Here is a 24,963-nt window from a genome sequence, read left to right as displayed (position 1 = left end):
AGCAGGGCTCTGGTACCTGCTGAATTTGCCATTTGGGTGCATTGTTTGTGGCGCTAATTGGGTGGTGCTCTGATGTGGTGTGAATCTGCCCATCATGTGTGTTGACTCTGGGGCATCTTGAGGGCAGTTATAATGCAGATCTAAGACAGAATCTGCCTGTGCCCAACACAGGGCCACCTGGTAGGAGCTACAAATGGATCTGAGGTTTGTAGCTGCCTATGCTGTGAGCCAAGACTGGCTGCTACTAATGCCAGACTTGGGGCCACTCAGAAGTACTGAACATGCAAAGGCCAGACACTACATCCTTGGGATTTGTGGACCTTTGAGAGATTTAGCAAAATCCAGAGTGGCCTGAAGTCAGCAGGTTGTGAAGAACAGCCACTGAAAAAGTTTTGGGTTTATGGGAGGGTTAGTTGTAGCAGTCTCATGGAAACACCACACAGAGGAGAGCAATGTTAGCCAAACTGATGGAGACCAGATATGGCACCCACCTGAGCCTGCTTGCTGTGTGTGTGAGTCTCAACGAAGGAACAGTGGCGCATGCCAGCACTTCTGCCTGGAACAGAGCCAGTGCTTCATTCCTGGCCCTGAAGCCAAACAATTCCGTTCCTCCCCATGTGTCCTTGGCCCTATTTGAACTGCTGCACCAGTACTGGAGCTTGGAGCAAGTGAGTTCATCAGGAAGTCCATGCATGGGTCCTTTAAGAGGTCTACAGCAGCCCCTATCTCACCTGAACAGAATCCCTGCCGATTTTCACAGCCACATTGTGGAGACTCTTCCTAGCTGGGGAGCCTGGTGTGAGAATATGATTCCTCACTCCTCAGTGGGAACTCTGCAGCTGAGATATCCCTCCTGATTCTCGACCACCACACATAGGTGGGAAGCAGTCTGTTTTGTTCTCTACTCCTCTTACCCGCCTCAATGTGTCTTCTTCCAGCTAGCCTTCAGGTAAGTGGTTCTCAGGGGTGGTTATTCTGTAACCTAGTTGTAATTATGGTATGGTCATAGGAGAGACAAGCACAGCATTTACCTGCTCAGCCATCTTCATCCTCTACACATTGCCAGAACATTTTCCCTTGTTTAAAATCTTTGATTTCATCAATTTCAGTATAAAATCCAAACTTCTTAGCGTGGCAAATAGTCCTTTTGTTATCTGGTTTCCCCATCATACTCAGCATTTAACATCTGTCATTCTCTTGCTCATCAGTTCTATTCTTCAGTTTCCACAAAAGTGTCATTACATAGACAGTCTCCTTTTATTTGAAATGCATATCTCACCTTCTGGAGGGTACCTATCCTTTGAAATTCTGGATCAGATATCACTGCTTCTGGAAAGCATTATTTGATATCTCCAGGTTTCCTTGGTTAGATTCAATCTCCTCTTTATCCTGCTCAAATCTCTGCATTCTTACACTGCAATATATTATCACAAGTCACCTATTTGCCTGTTAACTATATTTATATACTGACATAATAATTTGCTTATTCATCTGCTAGCCCCTGAATTCCACCTCATTTTTCCCAATTCATGGCTTCTTGAAGGCCTGTGTCTTAAAACTCCCAGCTGTGTATATAGTTCCTGCCACAAAGCTGGGATTCTTTTTTTTTTTTAATTACTGAGTTGTTCATAAGTACTTCTTTTGTTTTCCTAAAATTGTTTGACACTAAAGAACACCAAATAAGAATAACATACTATTTATATCATGAAAAGATTGCTGTACCTTTTAACATTTTGGCACAGGTGTTAAGATTCATTACCCTTTTTCTGAAAACTCCTCTGTTGTGAATTTATATATTCATACTAGAGGCCCAGTGCACAAATTCATGCACGGGTGGGGTCCCTTGGCATGGCCTGTAGGGATTGGGCTGAAACTGGCAGTCCAACACCACCAGTCCAATGCTGCCTGCTGCTCCCGCCTGCCGCTCCCACTCATCCCGGCCCTGTTGCACCTGCCATGGACTTTGCCCAGTTAGTCCTGATTGGGAGAGGCTCACGCCACCACAGTGGCACTTGCCAGCCGTGAGCCCTGCGTCTGGTGCCCCTCCCGAAGGGGGTGGGGAGGGGGCCAGGATATGATTGGCCCTCCAGGCAGGTGGTGAAATGCCCTTGCGGGCCCAGGCTCCGTATCTATCCCACTGATGTTTGCACCAATTGTTGAGAGCCACCTGGTGGCCGCTTTTATATTGTTTCTTCCTTGCAGAGCGTCTAGGGAGGGAAAGCGGCCACAGTGCCTGAGGCCGATTTCCAGGAGGCTGGAGGCACTGTCGGGATCGTGCTGGCGGCACCGGTCCGGTCCGTTGGTGCCTGGCTCTTTCTCTGGCAATTGGACCTGCAGGACTATTGAGGGAGGGAGTGGCTGCCGCCAGGCTGGTGGGCTGCTGGGACGTCAGTCAGCTGAGTGGCCCTCCCGCAGTGGGAGCACATTGACCACCGGGGAGCAGCTCCTGCATTGAGCATATGCCCCCTGGTGGCCAGTGCATGTCATAGCAACCAATCAATGGGTCATTTGGTCACTTAGGTTTTTATATATATAGAAATATCCATATATTAAATAGCTTTAAACTTTAATTACTGATTTTTCCATTTAATACATCTAAGGTGAAAGCTCACATTCATAATAACTTCAGAGAAAAAAAATCTGAGAACAGAATTACAAATTGGATACAAAATCCTCAACTCACAGCAATTACTAGAACAAAGAAAGGCAACAGGCTTTATTTCTATTTTTAAATGATATCCATGCACAAAGTTTGACATAATGTCAGGAAAGGTCAAACCCCAGAAACTGAGAGGTAATTTTCACTTCATTTTTATATTTTATTTGGTCCTTTTCTCCTAAAAATGTATAATTTCTTTGATCACATCTTTTATATGCTATTAAAATGTTATTTTAAAAAGTATTACAGTTGTTTTATGAGAAATCCAGTACACACACCCCACCCCTGGACCAGATGTTACTGACAATAACATATCTAGTGTACACTGCTATAGAAATAAAACAATTCTTCTATTTGACAAATGCCCAAAGTTAATGTCTCTTGCTGTGAATTCATTTCAGGTTATTTTAAAAAGTGTCTACAGACATGAACACTTTCCTCATTATCTATTACACAGTCAAGACATACCCTTGGAATTTAATATCTGATGACTAAATTATAGAAATGTTTTTTTAAGTATCCATTACATTTATTCATCACTCTCAGGTATTCTGATAAGCTTTGGTTTAAGGCTTCCATACATGCAAATCTACTTTCTAGGGGCTCTCTTCAATATGAATTTTATAATGATTAGTAAGAGATGACCTGTGGTTGAAAAGTTTCCCACATGTACTACATTCATAAGGTTTCTCTCCAGTATGAATTCTCTGATGAGCAATACGTGATGAGCTTTGTCTAAAAGTCTTCCCACATGTATTACATTTAAAGGGTTTCTCTCCTGTATGAATCCTCCGATGTTGAATAAGAGCTGAACTTTGGCCAAAGGATATCCCACATTCCTCACATCGATATGGTTTTTCTCCAGTATGAATTCTCTGATGATTACTAAGGGATGAATTACACCTGAATGTTTTTCCACACTCATTACATTTATAGGGTCTTTCTCCAGTATGCATTCTCTGATGTTGAATGAGAGCTGAACTTTGTCTGAAGGCTTTCCCACACACTTTACATTTACATGGTTTCTCTCCAGTATGAATTCTTTCATGAATAATAAGTGTTGAGTGGGAACTTAAGGCTTTACCACATTCATTACAATTATAAAACTTCTCACCAGTATGAATTATTCGGTGTCTATTAAGTCGTGAAATAGAAGTGAAGCCTTTTCCACATTCATTACATCTATAGGGCTTTTCTCCAGTGTGAATTCTCTCATGTTGAATAAGAGATGCACTTTGACTAAAGGCTCTCCCACATTCACTACATTTAAAAGGTTTCTCTCCTGTGTGAATTCTCTGATGATAACGAAGGGATGAGCTAGATTTAAATGTGTTACCACATTCATTACATAAATAGGACTTCTTCCTGGAATGAATTCTCTGACACCCAGGAAAGGATGTACTGCAACTAGATGATTTCCTACCTGGGTTATATTTACAGGGGTTTTCTCTAGCATGGATTTTTTGATGTATGAAAAGGCCTGACCTTCGACTGAAAGACTTACCACATTCTTTACATCTATAGGATTTCTCCACAGTATGTGTTCTTAGATGTTTATAGAGGGATGTACTAAGAGTAAAGGCTTTCCCACATTCTTTACATACATAGGGTTTCTCTCCAGTATGCGTTATTTGATGTTGAATAAGAGCTGAACTTTGGTTAAAGGCTTTTGAACATTCTTTACATTTAAATAATTTCTCTCCACTATGGTTTTTCTCATGTTTACGAAGAGATGAAGTGTTAATAAAGGTTTTCTCACATATACTACATTTATAGCGTTTCTCTGCTGTGTTGATTTTTGGTGGATTAATCAAATTTAAATTCTGTTTGAAGCTGTTTCCTTGTATTTCACATTTTGGTAGTGTTTTTTCTCTAGGAACCACCTGCTTCCTAATAACGACTGATTTGGGGCTAAGGTTTTGGCCAAATTCAGTATTTTTATGTCTTCTTTCTACAGTAAGAATATTTTTGTGGGTGACTGAAAGTATCTGAACACTTTCCTTTTTCTTCTGTTTTTTCTCTAATCTGTCTTCATATATGCAGGTTTTTTCTGATTTGAAGACCCAGGGTCCATTCCTTTTGGATCTTTTCATTATCAACTCCTGTATTAAAGAATCTTGCGTTTGAGTTGACTTTGTGGTTTTATGACTGCTCTTCCATCCTGGAGGGGGGAAAAAACAAACTGAAGATGTTTCGTGTGATACAGCTTTTGGCTACAGAGACAAAATGTATAGAATAAATAAACATTATCTTTAAATAAGGTCTTGGTATCTGCCCAAAAAATAGTAAGAGGAAAATTTTAGGAGATTTAAGCAGTATGGGAAAATAATCAATGAGAGCTGAAGTATTTGGGTAGAAAAAACAATTTTAAAAACACATTTAAGATGGTGAGTATAGAGTGACTAAGAGAACTGGTGAATGAAGAATGGAGAAAAGAAGAGTATGAATTAGGAAAGGTAATCTGGGATCAGAGTCCAAAGCCCATGATAGATTCCTAAATTATCTTCATGACATTTCTCTTTTTTATGTAATCATTCCTAACCTGGAAAATCTTCCTCCATTTCCCTCATGCCAAATTCCTTTGTATCCTTTAGATTCAATTAAAAAATAAACTCTTTCTGAGTCTTTTCTTGACTCAATTTCAATAGTCCATTCCCTTTATTACAGACCATACCAGTGTTTTAAAAACATTTTATATATATATATGACTTGCCTTTTTCCCCATAAGTGTTCTTTACAATCAGATTAGCATACCCTATTAACCTCTAAATCTTCCTGATGGCATCTGAATTATATGCAAAATGTTTTGTTGATCTTTCTTAATTACATATATATTCCAAATTTGAAAAATGTCAAATAATCTCAATTATTTATACATTATTTTCACACACAAACATGATTCAAATACTTGTAGAAGTTGCCTTACAGATCAGTACATTACATGGGTGATGGGAAGGTTTCAGGGCCAGATCACATAAGAAGACATTATTGAATTAAGTTACAGAGGAGTCACAAGTAGACCTGAAGCCAAAAGTCAAAAGTTAGGAAGCAGCCTTGCTCATGCATCAAGCATGAGAGACTGCAAGCAAAGTAGAAAAGTCAAAGATCAAGAATAAGATAGGCATAAATATAAAAAGGGGTGTTCGCAGCCACCATCCCTCTCTAAATGCCTGCGCTGCCTCCAGCTCATGGAGCTCCAGCCAAAGGAGAAGGGGCATAAGTAAAGAGGTCTCTATACCATGGCTCGTACAAAGCAGACTGCCCGCAAATCGAAGAAACTGGCTACCAAAGCAGCTCGAAAGACTGCGCCCTCTACTGGAGGGATGAAAAAACCTCATCGTTACAGGCCTGGTACTGTGGTATCAGAAGTCCACTGAACTGATTCGCAAACTTCCTTTCCAGCATCTGGTGCAAGAAATTGCTCAGGACTTCAAAACAAATCTGCGCTTCCAACATGCAGCTATTGGTGCTTTGCAGGAGGCAAGTGAGGCATATCTGGTTGGCCTTTTTGAAGACACCAACCTGTGTGTTTTCCATGCCAACGTGTAACAATTATGCCAAAAGACATCCAGCTAGCATGCTGCATACCTGGAGAACATACTTAAAAGAGTCCACTATGATGGAAAACATTTCATTCTTTAAAAAAAAATTCTCTTCTTCCTGTTATTTAGTTCTGAACATTAGATATTTTTTTCCCATGGGGTCAAAAGGTACCTAAGTATATGATTGCAAGTTGAAAATAGGGGACAGAAATCGGGTATTGGCAGTTTTTCCATTTTTATTTGTGTGTGAATTTTTTTAATCTAAATGCAGGGACATAAAGCATTAATGCAAGTCAAATGTTTCAGTGAACAAGTTTCAGCAGTTCAACTTTATAACAATATAAATAAACCTGTTAAATTTTTCTGGACAATGCCAGCATTTGGATTTTTTTAAAAACAAGTAAATTTCTTATTGATGGCAACTAAATGGTGTTTGTAGCATTTTTATCATACAGTAGATTACATCCATTCTATATACTTTTCTAACTTTGTTGTCCTACATGCAAATACATGTTTTTAATGTTGTCTGTCTTCTGTGCTGTTCCTGTAAGTTTGCTATTAAAATACATTAAACTAAAAATACACACACACACACACAAGGTAAAAAAAGAAAAGGACTAATATGATAAAGTGGTAAAGAACAAAACTGATTTCAATAAATATTAAAATTGGGTAAGAACACAATTCATTGAATATTAAATTTTGCCAGGGGAATGGTTGTGCACATAGTTTGGCATTTTCTTCTGGGCTAGAGGTAACCATTTCAAGGGTTCCTTTGCATCTCATTTGAGATTCCTATCTCACATTCACTTTCATATGAATTTGTATATATTCCCTCTACTTGGTGAACATAATGTATTCCACTTTCCTCCTTTCTTCTACCAGTATTCACTTCTCAGATTCCTTCATGGATAACATTTTCTGTCCCCTCTTTAAAAACTGGTATTCCTTAGGCTTTGGGATTTTTTTTTTCACTCTACATAGCCTCCTTGACTAATTTTATATGCACCCATATCTTTACTATTTATTGTAAGGGAACCAGGAGTTTTTTTACTTCCTGCCAAACACCTTCCTAGCTCCTTCTCTCCATCTAAGTCTTGATAAATTAAATGATCAAATCTCAATACATTATTTGGGCAAAAGTATGAAAGGCAATCACAAAAAATGGGGTCCTTTCTCCAGTGACTATATTAGTCATTGGTTCTAGGTTTGGTATATGTGCTGATAAAAAGATAGTAAGATTCTGCAATTCGGATTCTAGTTTATAATAAAGTTAGAGATCCTGCCTTAGGCCTGTACGTAAAGAATGCAGTTTTGTGACCAACACCTTTACTAGAACCCTGAGCATTTGGTACAGGTACCCAAATGGTATTTTGTTTCTCATGCTTTACTGTAGTCTCCCATAGTCTCCTAACTAGTCTCCCTGCCTCAAGTCTTGCTCTCTTCCAATTCAGTTTCCACACTGTAGGCAGAGTCATCTTTCTAAAATCTTTATCTTATCATGTTACGAACGTCCTTAGATCCTCCAATTTATCTTTAATAATTTATATATAAAGTCCTGAGTAATTAAAAAGGTGATCAAGGTATTTCATGTTCTGACCTTTGTCCACCTGTCCTCATCTCCCTCCCCTGGCTTCTTGTCAGGTATGTTGAACTACATGCAGTTTCTGGAGCACTCCATGTTTTTTTGTATTTCTTTATCTTTGCAAGTGCTGCAAACATTCTTTCCATTAACAAATGGTTATTAACTGCCTACTAGGGGCCAGGTAATGTTCTAGGGAATGTGATGACTAGGAGTTCTGGAGCTTATACTTCGGTATGTGTGTGTGAGAGTGCTGGGGGAAGGGGTGAAATGAAATGACAAATAATAATAAATAAAAGCCATATGGATATGTGAAGAAAGGGCTTCCCAGGCAAAGGAAACAACAGCAAACAAAAGTGTGGTGACTTCAGAGGAACAGCCAAGAGGCTGTATGCCTAGAATGCAGTGAGCAAGAGGGAAAATGGTAAATAAGACTACCGCAACAGATAGGGCCAAGTCATGTTAAGGCCTCATATGTTATAGTAAGGTCTTTGGAATTTTATTAGCATGATAGAAAGCCACAGGGAAACTGCATGCCCACTCAAGTTGGCTATTATGCAGAGAACAGACTGGTGGGACACAAGTAGAAGCAGAAAAGAGATAAATCACTTAAAAGGCTACTGCAGTTATATAGGTGAGAAAGGGGTGGACGACAAATGAGTGCTAACAGGACTGAACTTGCTGATGTGCTGTAGGATGGGTGCTGAGAGAGAATAAACAATCAAAATCACCTCTTCCCCCACAGGAGAGAGCCAGCCGAAGGCCTCCTCCCTACTCCCCAGTGTGAGGACGCTCTCTACATGCTGCCATGGAAAGAGTTTCCATATCAAGTGAAAGGGCAGAATGTGTACTATCACTGGAGTAGACAAAGGAAAAAGTATATACAGGAAAATTTGTTTATATATGCACTAGAGGCCCGATGCACGAAGATTCGTGCAAGAATGGGCCTTCCTTCCCCTGGCTGCTGGCACTGCCTTCGCTCTGGCCTGAGCCGCCTTTCCGCCTTTGCTCTGGCCCGGAGCCGCCTCTCCACCTTCCCATGCTGCCCAGAGGCCCAGAGCAGCTGGGACAGTGCAGAACGCCTGCATCCCGCCCCGGACGCTTGGCATCTGTGTATGCAAATTAACCTTCCATCTTTGTTGGGTTAATTTGCATACTCACTCCTGATTGGCTGGTGGGAGTCGTGAAGGTACAGTCAATTTGCATCTTTCTCTTTTATTAGTGTAGATAGAAGAGCTCTTCCAGCTACTGCTGCTTCTTCAAGTCTGACTATAGTATCCTACACTTCACTTTCTCCTGTTCACTCACCACTCAGCTCCATTCTGGCTTCTGTCCTCACCACTACCCTTGCTAAGGCAACTAAGATTTCCATATGGCTAAGACAAGATGCTCTTTTCAGGTCTCATCTAACTTCCTCTCAGCAGCATCTGATAGTGACCACTCCTTTTCCTGGAGACATTCTCTTCCTAAGCTAGTGAAGCTGAACTTTCCTCCACATTCTTCTCATTGTTCACCAGCCTCACTTTCCTTGGTGGGCTTCTCAGTCTCCTTTGTGCACTTACTTTACCTCCTCTTTGATCCTTAAGAGTTCCTCAGGATTTAGTACTATGCCCCCAAATCTTCTCACTCTGCACTCTTTCCATGGGCCAGCTTTCATTAGAAACATACACCTCATGCATGACTTCTCTACTCTCTAAACCCAATTATACAACAACCTACTCCAAATAGCAACTTAAATGTCTCAAAGACACCTCAAATTCAACATGCCTAAAACTCAATTCATGATTATTCCCTCCAATCTTTATAATCCTTTGGCTCTGTAAATGACACCAGTTCTGAATTAAACCTTTAAGAAGCATTGTTATCTCTCCCTCAGATCCCTCAGCTAATCGATTATTAAGAATTGCTTATTCTATCATCTAAATATGCCTCAAAAACATCTATTTCTTCCAAGTTCTACTGATAACAATCCTACTATGAGCCTTGACTTCAATGACAACTCACTTTCCCAACTTTCCTCTTATCACACCCCTCCATTTGCCTTCACTCTGGCTTCATTTCTCTCTACCTTACCATAAAATGCCAGAGTTCCTCAAATTTGACTCAGAGGCTCTTTCTTGCTCTTACTATAATCTGAACTCCATAAATTAAGTCAAATTCAGCCACTGTTTCAATTAGCCTACCTTGACCAGGATCTCCCAAATTTACATTTCACACCAAGTCTATATTCAGAGGGGTGGTACTCCAAATCTAAGAGGCTATTTGACATCTCCACTTGGATAATGAGGTCAACCAAAGACAACTATATTTAACACATCCAAAATCAAATTTATATCATCTCTCAACTCTGATCTTCCAGTGTCACTATCTCAGTAAATGCTGTCACTGTCCATCCCAGAACAAGCCACAAACCAAGCAAGCACCCTCAACAACTTCATCTCCTTCATCTTCCATATCTAATCCATCTCCAAGTCCTGCTGTTTTTGTCTCCCAAAAGTCTCTGAAACTGGTTTGCTTCTTTCTGTCTCCACCAAGTCATTCACACATTCATTAACTGGAAGCCTACTCTGACCTGGCACTGTTTTAAGTACTGGGGAAATGAGAACAAATGAAACAGACAACCCAGTATAAGGGTGTTTACAATTCAGAGGAAGAGACAGATAATAAATATGTACTATTAGGCAGTGATAAGCAGGAAAATAATGTATAGTGAAGGGTAAAGAATGAGGAGGAAGGATCCAAGATGGCAGCAGAGTGGGTGGGAAGTTATACTGACCTCCCAGAACTAAACTGGAATTACAACTAAAATACAGAACAAACAAGCTGAATAAGCAACTGAAGACTAGCTGAATAGGAGTCTTATAATGAAGGACTTACAGCAGAAACCACATCAAGACTGGTAGGAAGGGCGGAGATGGGAAGTGTTGGCCTCACACCCGTGTGCAGGGGCTAAGAATCCAGAGGGATATCTCAGTTGCAAAGGTCTGCTCTGATATTGTAGAGTCTCAACCCCCACTGGGCTAGCCAAGAAAGCCAAGAAAAGGAGCCCCTATAACATTTGGCTATGAAAGTCAGCAGGAATTCTGTCCACCAGAGAGAGACAGGAGTCTGCCAGAAACGCAGGCACCCTCTTAAAGGGCCAGCACACAAAATCTTGTTTGCAGCCATTTCCCTTGGGCTCTTGCAGAGGAAGGCTCAGAGTGGACTAGAGTCGTGTGAGAGAGATGGAGTTGTGTGGCTCCGGGAAGAGAGCTGAAGGGAGAGCCAAAAGGGTCCCTGTGCTGACTCCCTCTCCCGCACTGCCAACAGACGCCATCTTTCTTGGATTGAGCACTTCCCTGCATACGGCATCAGCCTGGAGGAATGCAATAGTTCCTCCCACCTATCTCCCTCTCATCCCACCCTCCAGAGCTCATGCCTAGTGGAGGAGTCAGCTGCCCAGGCCTGGGGTGCACATGTATGGGCAGACCCAGGGAGTGTCAGAGACTGAGTTGTGAGATCCACTAGCCCAGGGGTGGGCAAACTTTTTGACTCGAGGGCAACAATGGGTTCTTAAACTGGACCGGAGGGCCGGAACAAAAGCATGGATGGAGTGTTTGTGTGAACTAATATAAATTCAAAGTATAGGAGCGGAGGGGAGAGCAAGAGAACCGGATAGAACAGCCGGATCCGGCCCACGGGCCATAGTTTGCCCACGGCTGCACTAGCCCCATCCTCTCAACTCCTGGAGGCCCACCATGCGGAGCTCAGGCTCTCAACAAGGTCTAGGCAGAATCTGGGACAGACTGATTGTGTGGCTCTAGGAAGGGGGCATATGTCCCTCACACACCTGACAGGTGCAGAGCCCTCTCTTCGGTTTGGGCCTGATAAACTCTGCTGCCCTCCCCAACCACTCCCTTACACCAGCCCCACCCTGAAGGTCTGTGGGCCCTGGTGGGTGGCCACTGGCCATGGTGTACCCCAGGGCTTTTGCTGAGTGGCCTCAGGCCAGCACTGGCACCAAGTCTGAATCTGTATCAGTGTGGTGAACACCACTCACCACTATCTGGTGACTCACTGAGAAGCTACCTCCGGAACTCGCACACTGCCGGAGGTACTTTCTGACACTGAGCCAAACAGGCAGCCAGCAGGCAGGGGCAGGCGGGAGCCAATCTCAGGGTGATTGAGATTTGCACCCTGTTCGGGAGCTCAGTGCTAGTGAAAGCTGGCCTTGGTATGTGGCTTGGCCTTCCTGCATGCACCCAGCCCAGCGGAGGCAGCCCAAAACTGTGTATCACTTTGTAGTTCCAAATAGGTTGCCCAGGGCCAGTCACAAGTAGTGTCAGACACTGACCTACATGAGTCCCTTTCAAGAGACCCACAGCCAATATACCCACTGCCAGGCTTCAGACAACATCGAAACAGGATCCAATTAGCTCAATAAGTACATCCAAAGGGAGAGCTAGCAGGAACCAGAACATCCTGAGGAGAATTCTGCTTCATGTGGTCAGCACCCACAGTGCCTTGCACGCTGTGGTCAGAGTCAATCCTCACAGTCAGCCAGCTTGAGAGTTGACCCCATGTAGGAGACATTCCTAGAACACCCAGCTCAGGCAGTCAGGGAGACTGCACCACTGCGTCTCCCAGGACACCTACTTGGAGATGCTACCCTACCAAGGCAGGGAGACAGCACCCTCCTCTCGCCTCACTCCCGTCTGCACACGCTGGCCTCCTTTCTCTGGAAGCTCACATGTGCCCTTTCCTATGTCTGGAATACCTGTCCCCATCCTCAGATCCGCCCTTCCTCAGGGAAGCCTTCGCCGACACCACTTCCTCTGGGTCTACGTTCTCAGCACTCTGGATCCTTCCCAGGAGGTCCTGGCCATTCCGCACCCCATGCGCACTCAGCTCATGAACACTTGTCTCCCTACTCAACTGCAAGCTCCACCAGCACTATCTGCATCCTTCTGTCCCCAAGTCCCACCCCAGCAGCCTCTCCCATTTCTCTCCCGATTCTTCTCTCTAACCCACCTCATAAATGTCGAGATTTCATGGGACTCTGTCCTTTGCTCTGTTCCCTCACTTGGTCAGCTCAAGGCTTCAAATGCCACCTTTATACCAATGGCTCCCTGACCTCCCTGAGTCCCAATCCCATATACCTTACACAACTGTCCATGGGAGAGCTCTATTAGAGTACCTCCCTCACATCTCAAATGAAACCAGTCCCACACTAAATCTGTCCTATACCCTTAACAAGCGGTATAGCACCCTCCTCTTCCCTCCGGAACCCCACTGCACAAGCCTTCATCCCTAGTTACGTCTTGCCTACATTATACAATGGTCTCCAGAAACCTCCCATACCCAGTTTTGCCTCGCTTTAAATCTATCCCCTGCAATGCTTCCAAAGTGACTGTTTTTAATTTCAAATTACTAAGGAATTCATGAATTATTCTCCATGTGAAAATCAAAAGATTACATATAAATAACATCCCCTTTCATCCCACCCTTTCTGGATCCCATTCCAAACATACTGTTACCAGCTAAGCTGTGCCCCTAACTTCTCTGTATATTATACCTTAGACAAATGCCCACGTAATTTTCTTTAAACATAAATGGTGACACATGATAACAATGCCCCCGAACTTGCTTCAGTCCTTAACGTGCCTTGGAGGGAGCTCTGTGCATGTCAGGTGCTCTTTCTGGCCATATGCCACAGTAGGGACAAACCAGCTCCTTCAGCGGTGCTTTACTGAAGGACATTATACCGTTTCTGATTCAGACCAATGTTTTTAAAATGTCAATGGCCACAGAATTCTTCCGCCTAAAACCATCTGCAGTTCACATCCCTAAGAACTATACCAAAGCACTTTATAATGGGGCCCAATCCAATTTTCCAAAATCGTTCTCTTCATCTCCTTCTTTTCCCATGCACATACCCTGAGCCTTACATACACAATGTTTGCTGAATGAACACGAGAATGCGGCCCTCCTCTGAAACAACAGGAAAGAATAAGAAAAGGACCTGACATCCATTACAAAGTGATTAGCAGGGAAAAGGAGGAAGCTCATGTCTGGGTCCTCGGTGTCCCTTCTCCACCACTTCTGAGGACCAAGAACCCTGGAGAGCCTTTCCCGGCCATCCTCTGCAAGCCCCACCATCCACTTATAACAGACCTTCGCCTGGTGGTTCCTGGGCACCTCAGCCCCACTCACCGAGAGAGGAGCCCCCAGGACTCTCTTCCTCCACCTTCCACGGCTCTTCTCCTTGCTGCAACAGGGAGATCACTTTTGGTTTGGAAAATAGGAGCCCTGTTCATAGACAGAAAAAGAAAGAAAGAAAAGACTTGGTTTTGTTTTGACACAAAGAGGTAGCTCAGATCTGAGTGGAAACTCGGGGGATGGTACAAAAGCTTCTGTGGGGTCTTCAAGTTGTGCCCACACGATGTGAGAGGTGTGCTAGGAAAAAGGAAGAGACTTGTAGCACACGACTAAGTAATAATTAGTTATACATTAGGGAAATAGCATAAACATCAGCCTTGACTAATAGGGTGTTATTGGCTTCCTATAGAGATGAAATATGTTAAATGTATAGACTGAATTAAATTTGTAAACAGATAACTATGGAGAGGATTATGTACCAAGTAGCTTGTTTAAAATGAGAAACACAATCTGACTCCCTTTACTGATGGCAGTGGTCAGCAAAGTATGCAAAATTGGCCCACTGCCTAAGGATGCCCTTGAACAAGGAATGGCTGACAAAATAAAAGCAGAAGGTTACAGAGACCACATGTGGCCCCCAAAGCCTAAAATATTTACTACCTGGCCCTTTACAGAAAGTTTGCTGACCCCCGGAAAAGACAAGTAGGAAAGGCAAGTGATAGGTCCAGAGACTGGACAAAGCCCTCTGCTCAGAGACTTGAAAACAAACTACAGAACAATCAGTGCGAGGAAATAATGCCTTAACCCTGAAGAAAGTTCTAGTGTGTAATTATAGAGTGGGAAGGGGATGATTATCAATACCACCCCCCCCCCCATTCCCATGGCCAACTCCATGCCTACAGGGGGAATGTGTTTTTAAGATTTATTTTTAGATATCCCATAAGGACAATCTCACAGCAAACTCAGCAGAAGTTTATTAGACAACCCATAGCACTTACCAGGGAAGCAGGTGCTAAATTAGCTCAGTTTCTGAACTGGAAAAGAGAATTAGGAAAGGCAAGTGGTAGGTCAATGAAGAGGGTCGAGGGACGCTCCGCTCCCTGCTGAGAGGTGAGCAACCAAACACAGAACAATCATGATGGGAAAATGATGCCTCAGTGGGAGGGAATGTCTAATGTGTAACTGCAGGCTGTGCCTTCCATGGGCAATTCAATGCCTATAAAAAGGGGAAAGGTTTTCACTATTTATTTTTGGAGATCCAAAGTGTACAATCCTCAGGCAAAACTCGGCTAAAGTTTCTGATGACCCAGGGCTTTTATTCAGAGAAGCAGGTGCTGAGTTACCCCCATTTCTATAGGGAAATGTATCTACAGGGAAACTTCCTTACCCAGCGAGACCAGGTTATTGTAGTTTTCCAGCATCACATCCTGGTACAAGTGTCTCTGAGGAGGACGCAGCTTTTTCCACTCATCCCGCGTAAAGAGCACAGCCACGTCCTTGAACGTCACTGACATCTGTAAAGACAAGCCATCCCAGCTCACCCAGGATCACCCACACAGAGTGAAGAAGGTGGCAGTGGGGCGGTAGATGGGCTACCAGGAAATGCTTATTCAGAGATTTCCACAACCCACTCCTCAGGTTCAATTAATTTGCCAGAGTGGCTCACAGAACTCAGAAAAACAAGTTACTTACAAGATTGCCAGTTTATTATAAAAGGATGTAACTCTGGAACAGTGAATGAAGAGATGCACAGGGCAAGCTTTGGGGAAAGGGGCGTGGAGCTTCCCCACCCTCTGGATGTGCCACTCTCCTTGACTCTCCACATGTTCATTCACCAACCAGGAAGCTCTCAGAACCCTGTCCTTTTGGGTTTGTATGGAGGCTTCATTACAAAGGCATGATGGATTAAATCACTGGCCATTACATGCACACAATTGATTAACTCATTACAGGACTGAGTCAACCTCCAGCCCAAGACAGGCAGCGGGGTAGAAGGCTGAAAGTTCCAACCTTCTAGTCAGGATTGGTTTCTCTAGCAACCAGCTCCAACCTTAGGGCTTTCCTAAAGTCACCACATTAATACAAACTCTGGTGTGATTGAAAAGGGCTGGTTATGAATAACAAAACATAGCCACTTCATCTTTATTGCTTTGAAGTTATTTCAGATAAAACACCCATATATTACTAATCACTTAGGGAATTATAAGTGCTTTAGAAGCTATGTGCTAGGAACAGAGACGAAGACCAAACATATATTTTATATTATAAATCACAATATCATAGCTGCTCAGTGATAGAGATGGAATTCCACCTCAGGTGAATGTCCAAGGTGCCATTCTTCACATCTTCGCCAAACTCCCTGTTAATACCTACTCATAGGTCAAGAAATAAATGAGACAATCCATATAATAGAGATGGACAGTAGTGATTGTCACCCAACGTGAATGTACTTAATGCCACTGCATTATACATTCAAAAACGGTTAAAGTAGTAAATTTTGTCACAATTAAAAAGTTAAAATGAGGGAAACCAAGATGGCAGCATAGGTAAACACCTAAACTGCTGCCTCGCACAACAATTTCAAAACTACAACTAAAAGACAAAACGGACATCATCCAGAACCACAGGAAAGCTGGCTGAGTGGAAATTCTACAACTAGAAGGAAAGAGAAAAGTACACGGAGACTCAGAGGAGCTGCAAAAGGCTGAGGTACGGAGACGCGCGCAAGTGGAGAGGATGGGCGGCTACCTGCATGGCTATCCCAAGTGGGAGGGAGACGGAAGCTCCCGACTGCGCTGAACTCCAGTTCCGGGCAAGAATCTGGGAACCCAGACCCATTTGGGGAGAAACTGGACTGTCTGGCAGCGGGCGAAACTCGAGGGCGGCTTTCTCTCAGAGGTGCTTGCAGCAAATACCGAGGGTCACTGAGACCCAGGGGCCTCATAGGGCAGGGCTGACGGGAAGCCAAGGCTGTCTGCTCCGCCCTGAGACTCGGCCCCATCCAAGCTGAGCACAGAGGCTTTTGCAATTTTGCAAGTCTTGTCTCATAAGAGTGTCTCCAGCACAGAAGTTCTCCCATCATAGACACAGCTGATCCTCACAGCCAATTGGCCTAGAGGTCAATTCCTCCCAGTGATACCAACAACAATCAAGACTTAACTACAACAAGACTGTGCACACAGTCCACAAAGGGGTGCACCAAGAGTGTCCACCTCAGGTAACTGGGGAGGCTGAGCCACTGTGCCCTAAAGGACACCTACCACACAAAGCTACTCTACCAACTCAGGGAAGCAGCGAAAATGCGGAAACAAAGAAACAGATCACAAATGAAAGAAATGGAGGAAAGCAAACGACTGGATATAGAGTTCAAAACCACGGTTATAAGGTTTTTCAAGAATTTCCTAGAAAAGGCTGATAAATTTAGCGAGACCCTCGAGGATATGAAAAAGGACCAACTAGAAATTAAACATACACTGGCTGAAATAAAAAATATTATACAGAGACCTAACAGCAGACTAGAGGACCACAAGAATCAAGTCAAAGATTTGAAATACAAAGAAGCAAAAAACACTCAACTGGAAAAGCATAAAGAAAAAAGAATCCAAAAAGTTGAAGATAGTGTAAGGAGCCTCTGGGACAACTTCAAGTGTACAAACATCAGAATTATGGGGGTGCCAGAAGAAGAGAGAGAGCAAGATACTGAAAACCTATTTGAAGAAATAATGTCAGAAAACTTACCCCACCTGGTGAAAGAAATAGACTTACAAGTCCAGGAAGCACACAGAACCCCAAACAAAAGGAATCCAAAGAGGACCACACCAAGACACATCATAATTAAACTGCCAAGAGCAAAAGACAAAGAGAGAATATTAAAAGCAGCAAGAGAAAAACAGTTAGTTACCTATAAGGGAGCACCCATACAATTGTCAGCTGATTTCTCAACAAAAACTATGCGGGCCAGACGGGAGTGGCAAGAAATATTCAAAGTGATGAAGAGCAAGAACCTACAACCAAGATTATTCTACCCAGCAAAGCTATCATTCAGAATTGAAGGGCAGATAAAGAGCTTCACAGAAAAGAAAAAGCTAAAGGAGTTCATCACCGCCAAACCAGTATTATATGAAATGCTGAAAGGTATTCTTTAAGAAGAGGAAGAAGAAAAAGGTAAAGATAAAAATTATGAACAACAAATACATATCTATCAACAAGTGAATCTAAAAATCAAGTGAATTAAAAATCTAATGAACAGAATAAACTGGTGAATATAATATAATCAGGGGCATAGAAAGGGAGTGGACTGACAATTCTCAGGGGGAAAGGGGTGTGGGGGTGTGGGAAGAGTCTGGACAAAAATCGTACACCTATGGATGAGGACAATGCGGGGGAGGTAAGGGCAGAGGGTGGGGTGGGAACCGGGTGGAGGGGAGCTATGGGGGGAAAAAAAGAGGAACAATTGTAATAATCTGAACAATAAAGATTTATTAAATTTTTTTAAAAAGTTAAAATGATAAAATAAATACATACATATGTACATGTACACATATGTACATAAACGAAGATACATAAAATATTATTCTGAGGTATGCATACCAAAGAGTTGATGGTGATTATTTCCAGATGTTGGGGTAAGAGTGCGCTTATTTTTTTGTTGTTGTTGTTAATCCTCATCCAAGAATACTTTTCCATTTATCTTTTAGAGAGAGTGGAAGAGGGAAAGACAGAGAGAAACATCGATGTGAGAGAAACACATCCATTGGTTGCCTCCTACACACATCCCAACCAGGGCTCGGGCCAGGGAGGAGCTTGCAACCAAGGTACATGCCCCTGACCAGAATCAAACCCGGGACCCTTTGGTCCACAGGCTCTATTCACTGAGCCAAACTGGCTGGGTTAGGGTAAGAGTGATTTTAATTTCTTCTTTATATGTGCACTAGAGGCCCAGTGCACAAAATTCGTGCACAGGGGAAGGGGGCCTTAGCCCAGCCTGCACCCTCTCCAATCCAGGACCACTCGGGGGATGTCTGACTGCCGGTTTAGGCCCGATTCTTAACCAGCAGTCGGACATCCCTTTTACAATCCAGGACTGCTGGCTCCTAACTGCTGACCTGCCTGCCTGCCTGGTCACCCCTAACTGCCCCCCGCTACCAGCCTGGTCACCCCTTACTGCCTCCCCTGCCAGCCTGGTCGCCCCCAACTGCAACCCCCATGCCGGCCTGGTCACCCCACACAGCCTGCTGTTCAGTCATTTGGGCATCCCTCACTAACCCCCGTGCTGGTCTGGTCGCCCCACGCATCCTGCTGTTCAGTCGTTTGGTTGTCCCTCACTAACCGCCCTGCTGGCCTGGTTGCCCCATGCAGCCTGTGTTCGGTCGTCTGTCAGGTTGTTTCGGTCGTGACGGCCCCTGTCTTTTTATATATTAGGATTTTTTATTCTCTGAATTTTTAACATGAGAGTGCAACACATGTATAATAAGATAACTTATTGGCATATGGGGGAATACAAAACAATCTTGCCCTAAAAAGAATTTAAAACCCAACTGGTAGAGAAGAAAAGCACATGAAATGATTTTAACAATGAAAGAAAAAGTGCAGCCATACAGGACTGTACACCATCTCCTACTTCAATCCTCATTTCAGAGGTGAGGAACCCAAAGTCCAGGGCAGTCAAGACCCCAGGTCACACAATTTATTAGTGACAGAGGCAAGACAATAATTAGTTTTTTTTTAACCCAGTGCTTAGTCTGTTCTCTCTCTGGTCATAAACATCCCATCAGTGAGATTTCCACACAGGTCCATGCAGTACTGATGTATGGGCAGCAGGCAAGGTTAGGGAGAATGCCATACGGGATGCACTCACACACAGGATGAAGATGATTCTGGGAAAGAGACAAACTTGGCTCTGTTGGAATGGAAGGGCAAAACCTTGGGAAAAAAGCAGCCCACATATGCAATGGGAGGCCCTAGCCACAGCCTCAGATCAAACACCACCAAACTTCTTGGGTCCAAAACAGAACATCACGAGGCAGAAGAGCCTGGTAACACATGGCGGGGTCTGCGCTGTGCTCTGAAGATGACCAGAGCAATGGCTGGACAATAACAGTGAGAGGTCACACACACTTGGGTTTGAATTCGGGTTATTGACTTCTCTGAGCCCCGTTTCCTTACATGTAAAACGAGGAAAATATGCCCAGGCTGTGTTGCTCAGTGGTTGAGCACTGACCCATGAATCAGGAGGTCACAGTGTGATACCTGGTCAGGGCACATGCCGGGGTTGTGGGCTCAATCCCCAGCAGGGGGATGTGTAGGAGGCAGTCAATCAATGATTCTCTCTCATCACAGCTGTTTCTGTTTCTCTCTCTCTCTCGCCCTCTCTCTTCCTATCTGAAATCAATATAAATATTTTTAAAACATAGTAATAAAATAGGGATAACTGCTACACTGTTATGAGAGTGAGAACAAAGGTAAAGCCCTCAAGGCATTCCCAGCAACACTGCCTGTTATTAGATGAAGATGAGTAAAGAAAGGACAAGTGCCCTAACCGGTTTGGCTCAGTGGATAGAGCGTCGGCCTGTGGACTGGAGGGTCCCAGGTTCGGTTCTGGTCAAGGGCATGTACCTTGGTTGCGGGCACATCCCCAGTAGGAGGTGTGCAGGAGGCAGCTGATCGATGTTTCTCTCTCATCGATGTTTCTAACTCTCTATCCTTCTCCCTTCCTCTCTGTGAAAAATCAATAAAATATATTTTTTTTAAAAAAAGGACAAGTATTTATGGGTTCTATGAACATTATATAACACTAGAGGCCTGGTGCACAAATCCATGCACGGATTTGTGCACCGGGCCTCTAGTATGCATACAAAATCTTTGGTTAATCTCTTCCCATCCTTCCTCCTCCCCACTTCCCTCTGAGATTCATCAGTCTATTCCATATTCCCATGCCTGTGGTTTCCTCTCCTGCATTGAGCATCTGCCCCCTGGTGGTCAGTGCGTGTCATAGCTACTGGCTGGTGAGCTGGTCGGCCAGTAGCTTAGGCTATTATATATATAGATTATGTATCTATCTAGCAACATTAATGGTATTATTACTATAAAAACATTGTTCAGCTACCATGATGATATTTTGCTAGGCCAGGGGTGGGCAAACTTTTTGACTCGAGAGCCACAATGGGTTCTTAAACTGGACCGGAGGGCCAGAACAAAAGCATGGATGGAGTGTTTGTGTGAACTAATATAAATTCAAAGTAAAGGAGCGGAGGGGAGAGCAAGAGAACCGGATAGAACAGCTGGATCCGGCCCACGGGCCGTAGTTTGCCCAAGGCTGTGCTAGGCCCTGCTCTAAACACTTTGCATGCACTAGTTCATGTGAGCCTCTCACTTAACCTATAAGGTAGGTACTTTTTGTTATTTTCATTTTACAGGTGAGGAAACTGACGTACAGAGAGGTGAAACTATTTGCCCAAAGCCCAGAAATGACAACAGAGGACATGGGTTCAAACCTGGCCATCTGGCTCAAAAGCCCTACTTCCTAACTACGTACACACTGCCTCTCCACTACCAATATCCCATGAAACCCTCCCTGCGTTTCCTGCGGAGTCTTCTCTCTGCCCCCAGAGTCAAGAGACCTCTCTGACTGTGTCCCCTCCAGCATGGCTATCTTTTGTTCAAGCACTGGCTCACCATATGGGGGCCCTCCCCCATTCACACACATAAAGATGAAAACAGCAGATCAAGATTAGTTTTCAAGAGTGTAGAAGCAAGGCACACGATCCAAAGTTAAGAGGGAGGTGGTGAAGGCCTGGGGCGGGAGCCGGGGCAGGCTAGCATGGGGGAAAATAGGGAACATATGTAATACCTTCAACAATAAAGATTAAAAAATAAATAAACAAAGGTAACAGAAAGGAAAAATTAAAAACTATGGACTGCAGAAGCCTGGGGAAGGTGTGATGAGGATTCTGAGGGGGGAAAGAAAAAGGAAAGCACGATGGAGGGAGATGGGGGTGAGCAAGGAGAGAGATGTGAGAGGGAGATGTGAGTGAGCCACGGAGGGAGATGGGGGTGAACAAGGAGGGAGATGGGGGTGAGCAAGGAGGCAGAGCCAGGAAGGAACTCTGCCAAGTGAGACGTTTGTTTGTTCTGTCCCAAAGTGAGCTAAGACACATGGCATCTGACCTGTCAAATTAGTAATCATGTAGGGAATTGAAATTAATGAATAAGAGTGTCTATTAGGGAAAGAAAAGGGAACACCAGACATGGATGGGGGTGGGGAAGCAAGATTCACTACCCAGGTGGACCGGCTCTTCAACTGGAAAAAGACTTGCGCTCCAAATCCTGGAGAATACTGCATGGGGTGGAGAACTTCAGTTCGAGGGAAAACAGAAAACAAAAAAGAACAAAGAAACATCTGTCCCTAAGACCTGAGATGCAGTGAACTCACCTGAGAGCTTGCTCCACTCGGCTCAGCAGCCATGTCCCCTTGCTGGGCTCTTCACCCCGAGGATGGGCAGAGTCTCCAAAAGGCTGAACTGAGAGAAGAAAAGGGGCGCCAGGAGGGAGAAGACCCTTCTATTTCCACCCTCAGACTCACCAGCTCTCTGATCCCTACACCTGAGAAGGACTCCGAGTGCCCTCAGAGAGGGGAGTCAGGAGGAGCGAGGGGCAGACCGGACCAGAGAGAGACCGGCCACCCAGGTCAGGCCCCTTGTCCCCGGCTCAGAGGACAAGGCCGAAGACTGCGCCAGCAGCATCGAACCACAGGCAGCGCCCATGTCATTTTGTCCTCAGCACCGCTGGCAGTGTCTGCACCCCCATTTTACAGGTCGGGAAACTGAGGGCAGAGCGGGAGCGCTCGCCCCAATTCACACAGCCGGCGAGGGCGCCCCAGGATCCCCACCACGGCGCGCTCCGAACATCCCCTCCAACCTCACGAGCACGCGTGCGACAACTTTCTCCACCACAAGCTTTCCCCACCCTACCGACCCCTTCTGTAAAGTTATCCATTTCCAGATATTGAGAGAAAACAGCTTCTGGAAGGTAAACATCCCTTCCCTCCGGCGCGCGGGGACGGCTGTCCGAGGAGTGGGCACGGACACCAAAGCTTGGGGTCGAAGTCCTGACTCTGCCACCGGGCGAGGCAGCAACTCCCTTCTGGCGGAAAAATGATCGCTCCGCCTGCCTCCGGGAGGGCAGAGGCGACGGCGAGCGGAGGAAACTACGTCCTCACGGGCCGACGGCCGGGATCGCAGGGTCGGGCAGGTTGCGCGCCGGGACGGTGGGAAGGAAGCAGGAGGGTGGCGGGGCCTCGGGCCCGAGGGGACGAAGTGCCCGACCTGCCGCGTTCACGCGCACGTCTGCTGGGCGGTCCCCGGGGGCAGGCGAGGAGAGGCGGGGTGCCCGGCCCGCGCCCACAAAGGCCCCGCGCGCGCCCCTCGGCCTGTGCGGCGCATCCTTCCAGGGCCGCTTTCCTCCCCCGCACCCCGCGGAGCCTCCGCCGCTCACCTCGCCGCGCTCCGGGGGCCGCGCCTCCGCCTGCCGCGCTCCGCAGGAGGGAGGCTGGGGAACCGCCCGGCCGGACCGCCGCCTCCAGCCCAGACTCCTCCAGGGGTCCGACCGGGAAGGCGCTCACTCCCGCGGCAAAGGTCCAGCGCCCCACGCAGGTCCGGCCGGGCGGGCTGTCTCTCTGGGAAATGGAGCCCACGCGAGAACCGAGGATTCTGGGAACTGTAGTGCTCAGAGCCTGTCTGCGCGCCTGGTCAGGAAAGGGAGGTTCCGGAGGCGGGGGTCTTCTCTGCATCTGCATAAAGATGTAAGGCAGACAGACCACAGGCAGGACCTACTAACTTCCCCTCGTCATTCAAGGAAAGCGCACGTGTGCCAACCCTGTTGTAGGCAGCTGGAAATGTGTCCGTGAAAAAAACAAAGGTCATTGGTTGCTCACTGCTCTCCAGAACTCTTTGAGGAGGTAAAGAGCATACATAAGCCATGAACATAATTATATAACTTGTATGGACAAAAAGGGGACACATACTAACCTGATTAGCTCAGGGGAGGCCTGCTTGGCAGCCTTGCAAACTCAGAGACCTAAAGTAACCACAAAGGATGGTCTGAAATGAAAACTTTTTAAACTAAAGAGCCATTTATGGTGTGTAATCATGTCCTAGGCCGGTATCTTCCCAGACAAAAGTCAATCTTTACCTTAACTGAGCCTGTCCATTGTGTTTTTGCATCTACCATAACATATTGTTGGAATGTCAAAGTAATTTTCCTTTTTCCAGACGCCCTCAAGGCACAGGTACTGCTCTGCAGAGATGCCCTCATTGTTATTGAGTTAATTGTTGACTGTTAAGTATCCTGCACCCACCTATATAAGAAAGTATATATCTATCATTTTACTTTTCATCCAATCAATCCAAGCTTTCCCCACTTTGATTTCTCCTTAATCGATTACCAATGGATTTCATGTAACCCACTTATGTCTCCTCCTTTGATTGCAATGTATCAAACAAGGTGCATTCTCTCCAAGCATTATCTCGATCCATTGAAATTCTGCTTCCTGGCATTTGTTGACGATTTGGCTCAAATAAACTCACAAAAATTCTTCACAAGTTTGAGTGTCTCTTATGTTAGGGTTGCTGAAGGAGGAATGAATAAGGCAAAAAGGGGTAAAGAATATGAATTTACTAGGGGCCCAGTGCACAAATTTGTGCACCTTGAAAGGAACTGTGGGCCAGGAGGCTGCAGTGGACACACGGGCGGGTCTTGGCCTATCCTCCACACCCTCGCCTGGCCTCTCTCACCGTGGCCCCCGGCCCCTTGTCTGCAGGCAGCCCCGCTCCCGCTGCTGCTACTGCCACAGACCGATGGCACTGATCCCAATTGCACCTGCCGACAGCGCAGCGGAGCAATTGGGGCTGGTGCCAGCAGTGGGTGCGAGTGCTAGGCAGGACCGGGGCTCACGGGAGCAAAGAATTTTCAGTAACCACCAGAGGCTCACCCCAATGACAGTGACCGGTGCCCCGCCTTGGTCTGGCACCCCCACTCACCTGCTC

General features: G+C 45.2%; 1 protein-coding gene and 1 pseudogene across 3 annotated transcripts; one reads left to right on the top strand and one right to left on the bottom strand.

Moving 5' to 3' along the window:
* Positions 1-1,618: 1,618 nt before the first annotated feature.
* ZNF354A (zinc finger protein 354A) lies at positions 1,619-23,602 on the bottom strand. 2 transcript variants are annotated; one of them, XM_080672532.1, is made up of 6 exons: positions 23,414-23,586; positions 22,353-22,440; positions 18,512-18,611; positions 15,309-15,435; positions 13,976-14,071; positions 1,619-4,820 (listed from the first exon to the last, which is right to left on the bottom strand). In XM_080672532.1, exons 3-6 carry the CDS (start codon positions 18,605-18,607, stop codon positions 3,256-3,258), a joined length of 1,884 nt encoding a protein of 627 aa, XP_080528658.1. In that variant the 5' UTR covers positions 18,608-18,611; positions 22,353-22,440; positions 23,414-23,586; the 3' UTR covers positions 1,619-3,255. The 2 variants fall into 2 exon arrangements, with proteins under 2 accessions (XP_080528658.1, XP_080528659.1); XM_080672533.1 differs by lacking the exon at positions 18,512-18,611 and having other exon boundaries at positions 23,414-23,602.
* LOC308250619 (histone H3.3A-like) lies at positions 5,899-6,264 on the top strand (annotated as a pseudogene). The gene has a single exon. The product of its transcript is annotated as a histone H3.3A-like (transcript).
* Positions 23,603-24,963: the final 1,361 nt, after the last annotated feature.

The sequence above is a fragment of the Plecotus auritus genome, assembly GCF_963455305.1.
Source record: "Plecotus auritus genome assembly, chromosome: 6".
NCBI classification, from domain to species: Eukaryota; Metazoa; Chordata; class Mammalia; order Chiroptera; family Vespertilionidae; genus Plecotus; species Plecotus auritus.
This window is presented reverse-complemented; position numbering and strand designations above follow the sequence as displayed.

Bases quoted from the DNA above. Each gene is read 5' to 3' on its own strand.
- ZNF354A (XM_080672532.1), bottom strand. From the start codon at position 18,607: ATGGAAAAGTATTCTTGGATGAGGATTAACAACAACAACAAAAAAATA. The intron at 14,072-15,308 runs GTAAGGAAGTTT...GTCTATGAACAG, and splicing joins CAATAACCTGGTCTCGCTGG to GGCTCCTATTTTCCAAACCA. The intron at 4,821-13,975 runs GTGAGTGGGGCT...TCCCCCCTCCAG, and splicing joins TCCTGGGGGCTCCTCTCTCG to GATGGAAGAGCAGTCATAAA.